The following is an 11,231-nucleotide window of genomic DNA, read 5'->3' as shown; positions in this document are numbered from 1 at the left end:
CACAAATGAATTCTATCCTAAGATGGAAAGAGTCCATTCTTTTGAAAGAACACAAAAACTTTCTAGATGCCAGAAAGAAAAATCCAGAGAAATTTCCTCCACTGCTTGATTGGAAGAACACAGAGATATATCTATCTTGCTAACAAAAAGAAGAAGTTGTCTGTTGTTCCTTACGAAATTGAGGAAATTATCTCCAAAGACCCTAAGCTACTGGATGATTAAAGGAACCATCTCAAAGAATTGAATGAATATGTGATCCTGGCCTCTGAAATAGATGATGAGACAAAGTTCTTCCTGTTAGACTGCATGCCAGAAGGTACACGTGTCTTCAGAATAAATGAAGATAAGGCTGCAGAATCTTCACAATAAGTTGGGATCCTCTAGAATAAGCTCATACCTCTCAAGACAACAAGTACAAGTGCTGGAGTGAAACGTGCTGGGTCAACTAGTCAACAATAAAAGTCAACAGTCGGTGACAACCGGCAAAAGTACATGGTAATTCTATACAACTTGATCACAATTTATACATTTAATTGCGTACAGTAGACTTGATTTGTGAATGATTGAGTCGTACAATGTCTAGCAATTTTAAGACATATCATTACATTACAACTTATTTAGGATGGCAACGTGTTTGTAAGTGTTGTGTAATTATCGTGCAACGTATAAATGATAAGTCAAGTATATAATAAGTCTCGGTTTGCATGGAAATGTGTATCCAAAGTTTGATTGTGTATAAGACAAGTATAACAAGTATAAGTATAAAAGTGATTTTTTGTCATTACGATCGAAGTCTCGGATTACAAGTATGGAAAAGAAATACGAATATGATACAATTACAAGTTTCCAAAAATCGAAATACGAGTTACACTTTCTAAAAGAGGAAAGTACAATAATGCGAAGCTTTACATAAATACAAACATAACGCTATCATAACCACATGCAAAAAACGAAAACACCATGGCATTTACATGATTAGTTCGACAAAGAAACAAAATAAAACGACATCACTTTTATGTTGTTGGAATTGAAACGCCATTAAACATATCAAAACGTGAATAAAAGAAATAAAATAAACGCCACTGCTAATTTTAATTTATATTAATACCAAAATAAACGTCATTATAAGAGATAAATAATCAAAACACCATTGCTTTTACATGATTTGCTCAAAGAACAAAACACCAAAAATAAAAAAACACCATCGATTTTATATAATATGCTCAAACAATGGTCTAACAGATTACCCTATAACTCGCAATCCATATCAAACGCCATGGATCTCGGAAACTTGGAGAGGAGGTAACAGCACGAAAATTTTGGAGTTTTGTATAAAAAAAGGAATAAAAAGGCGCTGCCAAATATGGGAATGTTCAAAATTAATGTGGAATTGACAATCGTACCCTCTCTTATTATTTAGCAACATGGACACGTGTCACCGCCATATCAGTTCTTATCGTTTTCACACTTTTCATCATTTTCACCAGAACCCGTTTCTATATATTATTAAGTTATATAATTTCCATCTTTAAATCCATGTAATGCACATTTTTATAACCTAGTCTTGGTTATAATAATAACTAAATAATAATCGAATGTTTTTGTTTTTTTATACATGTAAAACGAAAGGTAAAACATATCGGTCCCTCTCAAAATTTTGGGCCATATGCGGTCACAGGTCTTGTTAGAGGTGCACAAGCCATATTTTGTTAAAAACCATATTTTGTTAAAAACCCGATCTGGATATAATCAAACCATGGTCAAAACCGAATTGTGATTTTATCTGGTTCAAAGGTCTATAAAACACGATCCTATACATTCGAATCAGATTACCTAAAGCCGGATTTAATTTTTCAAGAAAACAAATAAAACTATTAAATATATAACTAAACTAAAAAATCATATATTATTTATTTTTAAAGTTTTTATTGGTTATATAACATTAATTTCTTAAAAAACATAGAAAATTAATAAATAATAATAAAATAAACTCACAAGTTTATAGATTTTTGATGAAAAAAAATATATCAAATAAATAATACATATATAAGATACACGTACTCATCTTTATAGAGTTTTAAAGTTTCTGATTATTTTCCAAATCGGTTTCAGATTCGGATTTTTGTACACCTCTACTTCTTGCACATGCTTAAATCCGGCCCTAAAAATACGCATGGCTATTAATATTATTATTTGTTGATAAATACGTATCAGATTGTATATCTCTTGAATTAGACTTGCAGAATTTTTAAAAAACCTCTACGTATCAATTTAGGTCCTGATACCATGACTTTAAATATTATGTAATGATACAAGAATTCTAGTTCGATTTTTTTTTATTTTAATTTAGTTATGTTTGTTTAATCTGATAATATACTGACAATATATAATCTTCTTCTATAAGAAAAACTCCATTAGTGACACGTATCATATATAGACTTTTAGATTACTTGAACAATAAAATATATAAATTATGTAATAATATTCATATATAATAATAACGAGAAGATATCAAAATGGTAGGTACTATAACTATACCGACATGCATGACAAGAAGAATAACGGACGTGAGGGTTAACTGGAAGATAAAGATGAAATAATTTTCTTTTGAATCAAACTTGAAGCGAGGGAAACAAGGCATTGTATATAATACGTCCAGTATTAACAGGTAAGTTGTTGGTTTATATTTAATATATTTGTTGATTGATATTAAAATAAATATAATGAAAATGACAATTATGGGATTTTTTTTTTTTTTTTTTTTGTTTAAACAATATCTACACAAATCATAGTTTTAAGTTAAATTTTAGAGTAGGTGACGTTTGGAAGTTAAGAAATTTAAACTAAAATATAGTGAACTTTTTTTTATCAAATTGTTGAATTTAATAACAGTAACAATATGAAGGTTTTATTTTTTAAATGTACAAAACAAGAGAATTACAAAAACAAAAAAAAAAACAAATGATTAAATATACTTGTTTAAGTCACCTATTACATAAATGATAAATTGACACATATGATACATTTAAAGATAAGGGTTAGTATTCTATACAAAACTAGTGTACGTATAAGTTGGGGGAGTAAAAACCAGTCACGCTGATAAAACCAGTGACCTGAACTTAGACCAACGCATAGGCATATTTAGGGTTTTCTACACTAAGGTTTCCATAGTATTTGCCTTTCATCTTTCTTGAATTTACTTTAATCATTTCCTTCTTTTCTTTATAACTTTTTAACTATGCTTCCCTATTCTTACAAGATGTCCGTTCACAATTTAGTAAAGTCGATCCGTTGTATTAAATTAACATGCCATAGTTAAAGTTTATTTAACTACGGTATGCATCCTACTATTGTTTCTTGTCTTTTATTTGTATTAATCACCTTCTTTTAGGCCGGAGGGTGTGAGGGAGCCACCCTCGCCACATCATCGTCTATAGCGCCCCAAGGCGCTATACATCCACACCATGCAATTCAAGAGGGGCGTCATTGATGGGGCTCCATCATGGTAACGAGAAGGAAGAAGGGTTCATGTGGGGCCCACATCTATTTCAACCAATACCATTTTTTTATTTTTTTTATTTTGTTTAATATGGGGCTTCATCCACACCATGCAAATTAAACGGGGCTTCATCCACATCATGGATCCTACGTGTCGCTTACGTGGCCTGATAAAGCCCCTAGGAGGCTCCAACCACACCCTCTTGCCTTACCATGTTTTCACCTTAACCCCGCATAATATCAAAACATCAAGTTGTGTATAATATGCAGTGTTGTAAAAGTCGGATTCCAAGGCCGAGTACTCGGCGAGTACTCGGTCCTCGGAACCCCTCCGAGGTGACTTCCTCCACTACAAGAAAGGGAGGCTTTTAGCGGCGACATCATTAGCGGCGACGGTCCTAATGTCGCCGCTATTGGTCGATCCGTGTCACACACCCTGAGACCAAACCCCAGCCATTGATCAAAATCCTGATCTAACGGTTGGGGACTTAAAAGGCAATACCGGCGACGTAAAGTAGGGTATTAGCGGCGACAACTGTCTCCGCTAAAAGTCTGTGTCCCACATTAAACCCTAGCCACACAAATCTTATCCTGGTTAAACCAATAGCGGCGACGAATGGTCAATACCGGCGACGAGGCGTCTCCGCTAAAAGTCGATTCGTAAAACACCTTTATCAGCGAGTTTCCCTCTTTCCTCTTCACTTTTCCCCCCAAATTTCTTCCTTCCACCGCCGGAGACACCCGAATTTTGGCCCAATCGGTTAGTTTAACTTGCTTTATGCTACATTTCTTCTCTACATTTGTTACATACGCGTTATAGGCTTTAATTTTTGCTATTTTTTGTGTATTTTTGTGTTTGTGGAAGAAACTCCGGTCACCGCCATCTCTTCTCCGGTCACCACCATCTCTTCTCCGGTCACCACCTCAAAAACCGGTTAGTTTTTTTTTATTTTTTTTTTGTTTTAAGTTTAGAAATTCTATAATTTTTAGTTTTGTTATGTAAATTGTGTATGTTAGTATGTATGTTTGTATGTTGGTATGATTGTTAGTATGTAAAGTGTATGAATGAATGTATGTAAGTTTGTATAATTGTTAGTATGTAAATTGTATAATGTAGGTGTATTTGAAAAATGTGTATGTAAATTGTATAATGGTTAGTTTTTTTTTTAAAGTTTAGAAATTCTATAATTTTTAGTTTTGGTATGTAAATTGTGTATGTTAGTATGTATGTTTGTATGATTGTTAGTATGTAAAGTGTATGAATGAATGTATGTAAGTTTGTATAATTGTTAGTATGTAAATTGTATAATGTAGGTGTATTTGAAAAATGTGTATGTAAATTGTATAATGGTTAGTTTTTTTTTTAAAGTTTAGAAAATGTATAATTTTTAGTTTAGTATGTTAGTATGTATGTTTGTATTATTGTTAGTATGTAAATTGTATAATTTTTAGTTTAAGTTGTATGTGGGTATGTAAGTGTATGAATGAATGTATGTATGTTTGTATAATTGTTAGTATGTTTACATTGTATAATGTAGGTGTATTTGAAAAATGTGTATGTAAATTGTATAATGGTTCGTTTTTTTTTTAAGTTTAGAAATTGTATAATTTTTAGTTTAGGTATGTAAATTGTGTATGTTAGTATGTATGAAATCATCATTTCAAACATAACGAGCTAAGAAAACACCCAATCGAAATTGAAATCATGATTTAAAACATAACATTCCGCCCAAAATTTAAAACAATCATTAAGAACATAACAAGCTTAAAAAATTGTACCCGTGTTTGAATTAATCATTTTAAACATAGCGAGCTTAGAAATACCCGCCCGAAATTGATTTAGAAATTAATTTCGGGTTGTCCCCGTTTATCTTGGGACTGCTTTTTGAATACTTTATCTTATTTAGGATGTGAATGTGTATTACATGATTGTTTGTTTAAGAAGGATTCGGTTATCATTTTCTCTTTGCTCCTCGGGTATATATATCATTACATATATACTTGGGAGCTAAGAGGAAATGCTGCCGAATTTTTCTTAAACAAACAATCATGTAATACACATTCACATGTGAGATAAAGTGTTCAAAAAGTGGGTTTAGCAGCCTACCCTTGTCTTGTTAATCCTAAATTAGATTTTCTTTCAGTTGCATAATGCCTATCGATAAAAGTTGGATTGATTCCCCACGTCATTCACCTCACTACAAGCAAGGACTCGAGTCATTTATCGAGATGTGTGAAAGAGTGATAAAAAACCACGATGAAGTTAGATGTCCGTGTACCCAATGTAAAAATTCCGGCTTAATAACTATGGCAGAAATGAAATACCATTTGCGTATTAACAAATTTTGGAAGGAATACACTTCGTGGACCTATCACAGGGACACGACTCCAATTGCACAAGTAAACGATGTTGCGCCACAAGACGGTATGGTAAACGTTATTGAAGACATTAGGGGGGAGCGTATGGAAGAAGATACATACCTTAACCAAGAGAACTCGAATGGAGATAGTAGCGGTGTTGTTGATGATTTTGAAGACCTGATAAAGGAAGCTGAAACAGAATTATATCCTGGTTGTACTAAGTTTTCTTCTATCGTCTTTTTAGCAAAGCTTTTGAATATAAAGGATACGTACCATTTTCAAAATGAAGGAGTAGATCGACTCCTCTCGTTGTTGCGAGAGTCAATGCCAGAAGGCAACAAGATTCCCCCTTCGTATTATGTAGCTAAGAAGACATTTAAGAAGATTGGTTTGGCATATGAGATGATAGATGTGTGCACAAATGATTGTGCTCTCATTTGGAAAGAAAACGAGTCCTTGCAAAATTGTCCCGTTTGTAATGAGAGTCGATGGGTCGATAAAGACACAAAAGGCACGAAGGTGGCTCGTAAGGTGTTACGATACTTTCCTTTGACGCCTAGACTACGACGTTTGTATTGTTCAAGGCACACAGCGAAAGATATGATATGGCATAGTACCGGACGATCGGAAGATGGGACTATGCGTCATCCAGTTGATGGATCTGCATGGCAAGACTTTAATAAAAAGTACCCAAACTTCGCGATGGAGCCACGAAATGTTCGCTTAGGGCTTGCAGCTGACGGTTTTAATCCCTTTAACAACGGTAGTGGATCCTCGACTCATAGCATGTGGCCGGTTATACTCACCACATATAATCTGCCTCCCTGGCTATGCATGCGAGAGTCCACATTCATGTTGACCTTGTTGATTCCTGGCCCTAAATCACCGGGGAAAGACATGGACGTTTTCCTTAGACCGTTAGTGGATGAGCTTAAGCAATTGTGGCAGACAGGTGTACGTACTAAAGACACAGCAACAAACACATACTTCACAATGAAGGCGGCGTTGTTATGGGCCATAAATGACTTTCCAGCCCGTAGTAGCCTATCAGGTTGGAGCGGACAAGGCTACATGGCATGCCCAACTTGTAACCAAGACACTCCTTCAATACGTGTAACTGGTAAATGTGCTTATGTTGGCCATCGCCGGTTCTTAGATGCCAACCATCCTTGGAGAACAAGTCTCGACTTTAACGGGAGACCCGAGACACGAGACCCTCCGAGACAGTTTAGCCCAGCTGACATAGAAGCTCAACTAGGTCGTTTAATTAATCGTCTACCAGGCAAGCATCCAGATTTTGGAGGTAGGAGGATAACCCGGTCAGATTTCGAGTTGAACTGGTCCAAAAGAAGCATATTTTTTGACCTTGAGTATTGGTCTTCTCTGCAGCTGAAACATAACTTAGATGTAATGCATATAGAGAAAAATGTGTGCGACAGCTTGCTCGGTACTCTTCTGATGAACGATAAGAGCAAAGACACGCCAAATGCGCGGTCTGACTTGGAAAAACTAAACATTCGGCCGTCACAATGGCTGAAACAATCGGGTGGCAAGTTCTTAAGTCCCCACCCAAAGTACTCATTCAAGTCCGATGATCGAAAATTTTTTTGTCAGTTTATAAAAAAATGTTAAATTACCAGATGGGTTTGGATCTAATATCAGTAAGAGGGTGACAGATAACAATGCTAACATTACCGGGTTGAAATCTCATGACTGTCATATCCTCATGCAACGTTTGATACCGATTGGGGTTAGAGGGCTTTTGACTAAAGATACATCTACACCAATAGTAGACCTTTGTATGTTCTTTAAGCAACTTTGCTCTAGAACACTATCGGTGGATGATATGAAGAAAGCAAAGGATGACATTGTTACCATCTTATGCAAGTTAGAGATGATCTATCCACCTGCGTTTTTTGACATTATGGTTCATTTACTTGTGCATTTACCTGATGAAGCGATTGCGGGAGGTCCAGTAGCTTTTAGATGGATGTATCCATTTGAAAGGTACATGAAAAAACTAAAAAACTATGTTAAAAACCCGGCAAGGCCTGAAGGTTGTATAGCTGAATGTTATGTGTTTGAAGAAGCTCTAACATTTTGTTCAATGTACCTTAAAGATGTTCAGACTAAGTTCAATCGCCCAGATAGAAACGATGATGTCGTTGTTGAAAAAAGAAAGTTATGGGTGTTTGAGTCAAAATGTCGTTATGTTGGCGCAAGAAAGGAGAAATATCTATCATTCATCGAAAAAAGCAAGATGGAATGGTTTGTCCTCGAAAACTGCGCAGAAGTTAGGGAGTACATGAAGTGAGTGCTTCTATCTTTAACATTTCATAATCTGTTAATTGGTATTTTTCGTTCCTTTCTTATATTTGTCATCAATGTAGTGAATTCAAACATACACATCCCCATGATGATCTTAAAACCAAATTTCCGGGATGGTTTCTCCATAAGGTATAATACATATATAACACTCATTACTCTATACTTGCTAGGTAATACATATATAACAAACATTATTACTATATATTTGTTAGGTCCATTCGATGAAAACACAAAATTCTCCAGAATTCCACCCGGAGTTGTATGCTCTTTCAATTTGTGCGAAAATGACTGCTTACACTTACACTGCTTGCATAGTCAATGGTGTTAGGTTTAAGACACTTGAACGTGATGCAAAATGCGCAACGCAAAACTCTGGGGTGGAAGTGTTTGGAGAGAACGGTGTGAAATTTTATGGCCAATTAGAAGAAATTATTGAGTTGCGTTATACAAATGATTATTCCACTGTCCTATTTCGGTGCAAGTGGTTTGATACTCAAAGGGGTGTAAACCATGACAATAATATCACCAGTATAAGCACTGAACATGAATGGGACAAAGACGATCAACTCATATTTGCTTCGCAAGCCAAACAAGTGTTCTTCATCCAAGAAACGTCTCGAAACCAAAAAAATAAACATAGGTGGGTAGTCGAAAATGTTAATCATCGAAGAATTTGGGATCGGCCATTAAGTGATGACCGCGTCAATAAGGTTCAAAATGTTGGCAAACGCTTAGAAGATAGTGACGTTGTTGAAAACAACTCTTCATCTGACTGTCCACTTGTCATTGACTTGACCCAATACTTTCAAATTGGATCTTCTCATGTTACTGCGGGTGAGCCTTCAATTGAAGTTGATCCCCCAACGGCCACCGTCGATGAAGTGTTTGAAGTCGAGACTGATTCTGATGAGGTCGAGGCTGCTTATGATGAGGATGATCCCGATTATGTGGAGTCTGACTAAAAGAAAAGTTATTGTAATTTTTATTGATTTGTAATTGATTAACACTTGTTTGAAATATTTATTTGAATTTGAGTTACACTTGTTGTACTTTCCCTTAATTTGTATTAGATACACATGCTGTAACATTTGTAACTTTATAGGGAGTATGTTTTCGATATTGTTGATATTCGCGTATCTGATGGCTGATGTGGCCCCCTGGGGACATGGGGGTGACGGCGCTGGTGATCCACCGATTCCTCCTGGTGGATTTCGTGGCACACATGAGACAGACGGTAAGTCTTTTACTAAATTATTTTGTAGTCCTTATATTTTATATATTATAAATGTTGTTACTAATTATTTTTGTTTTAATTGCAGCGGTTCCCCCGAAGAGGGTTAGGTGGAAAGCAAAAAACGAGAAACTAAGGCGTCTGGTAAAAGCGGGGGGGGGGGCCTGTATCGCTTACGTTTGACAGGCAGGTGACGTATACCCCTGTTGGTAAAACAAGGGATATGTTTTCACGGGAGGCCGGCCTGTATATGTGGCGGTCCATCCCCCTCGATAAAATTGGATGGGATAACGTTGAACAACATTACAAGGATGCCCTCATGAACCACTTACGGGTAAATAACTTATATGCATAAAATTTTATCAAATATTTAAGCACATGCAAATCTAATTTATATATGATATTTTAACTTTTTTATTTAATTTGTAGGAAAATTTCAATTTTGATGAAGTGGAACGTGATATAGAGGCCAAAAACTTGACGGGTGGCATTAGGGCTGTGCTTATGAAGCGGTACTCTGACCGCAAGTACGAGGCTAAAAAATTATTTAAGAGCAAGGGAGGTTACAATGATCTTGAGAGTGCAAGGGCATTCCATCCCAAGGATATGCCCTATGATAACTGGTTGAGAACCATTGAAGGTTTCCGGGAAGCTAAATATATTAAAAGAAGCGAGGCCAACACACTAGTACACGAGAAACAACAATTCCCATACCGTGGGGGGACATCTTCGTACGGTAGCACCGCCTATAAAAATGTAATGTTTTATGTATGTGTGCGTGTGTGTAAGCTTTTGTTTATTTGATGTCTAATCTAAGTTTAATGTTAAACAGGATATGGATTGGGTACCTACGTATGCTAAAACCCACACGGACAATCAAGGGAATTGGGTTGATCCGGTTGCTGAACAAAATTACGTAAGTATTTCTTTTAAGTATTATTTTCTATAACAAATATATATATATATATACACACACATATATTTAATCATCTTCGTAAAATACAGCGGAACATACAACAGGCCACAAGTCAATGGAGCGGTGAGGGTCCGCCAATTGCCCCGTATCAGGAAGCGTTGGGTGAGCGGCGAGGATGGTACCGCGGGATGGGGCCTAAACCTTCTTCCAACACGTCCTCGCACTCGTCATCTAACATGTCGTCTTCGCAAGCTCGGATGCAAGAACCCTTTTCCGAGGTAAACTACGCAATTTAAAAAATGACAAACGAACGCATGTTTCCTTGTTAAATATATGTTGGTAGCGTTAATTAATATGCTAATATACGTTTTGCTATCTATTATTGTAGGATTTTGTTAACAGCTTGTTCCAAACCCCGTCATTTTTGAACCAACTTAACAACTATCTTGCTTCACAAGGAAAAGGAAAGTCAAAAGACTACGATTCTGACAACTTATTCGATAATGAATCCGACGATGAACCCAACGATGAACCCAACGATAACGATGACCATGAGTGACTTGTTTTTAATGTATGCTTTGGATTTAATAAAACGTTGTAGGATATAATGTACGACTTAAACGTAGTTTTTAATTATATTACCTTTAGTATATGTTGATTATGTTCATTGCGTATGCTTGCGTTGTTTGAAAATAGGCAGGTTTTGTTTTTTCGGCCGTAAAACTGGCTGGGCAGCTGTATATACAGCTGCTGTATTAAAAAAAATAGACTTTTAGCGGCGACACGTGTCGCCGCTATTGCTCTTCACCCTTTACCGACGAAAGTCAACACCGGCGACACAGTTAGCGACGACAGATGTCGTCGCTAAAAGTGCAGCATCAATACCGGCGACAGCTA

General features: G+C 36.0%; 2 protein-coding genes across 2 annotated transcripts; both read left to right on the top strand.

Moving 5' to 3' along the window:
- Positions 1-4,186: 4,186 nt before the first annotated feature.
- LOC110900781 lies at positions 4,187-9,149 on the top strand. The gene is made up of 6 exons (XM_022147647.2): positions 4,187-4,258; positions 4,364-4,432; positions 5,643-7,408; positions 7,500-8,169; positions 8,250-8,316; positions 8,400-9,149. Exons 3-6 carry the CDS (start codon positions 5,650-5,652, stop codon positions 9,147-9,149), a joined length of 3,246 nt encoding a protein of 1,081 aa, XP_022003339.2. The 5' UTR covers positions 4,187-4,258; positions 4,364-4,432; positions 5,643-5,649.
- A 431-nt stretch (positions 9,150-9,580) lies between these two features.
- On the top strand, positions 9,581-10,918 carry LOC110900782. The gene is made up of 5 exons (XM_022147648.2): positions 9,581-9,752; positions 9,848-10,174; positions 10,251-10,334; positions 10,424-10,612; positions 10,723-10,918. Exons 1-5 carry the CDS (start codon positions 9,642-9,644, stop codon positions 10,891-10,893), a joined length of 882 nt encoding a protein of 293 aa, XP_022003340.2. The 5' UTR covers positions 9,581-9,641; the 3' UTR covers positions 10,894-10,918.
- The last annotated feature ends 313 nt before the right edge of the window (positions 10,919-11,231 follow it).

This window comes from Helianthus annuus, chromosome 13, assembly GCF_002127325.2.
Source record: "Helianthus annuus cultivar XRQ/B chromosome 13, HanXRQr2.0-SUNRISE, whole genome shotgun sequence".
Taxonomy (NCBI): Eukaryota; Viridiplantae; Streptophyta; class Magnoliopsida; order Asterales; family Asteraceae; genus Helianthus; species Helianthus annuus.
The sequence above is the reverse complement of the archived record's forward strand: the minus strand, read 5'-3'. Positions and strand labels throughout refer to the sequence as shown.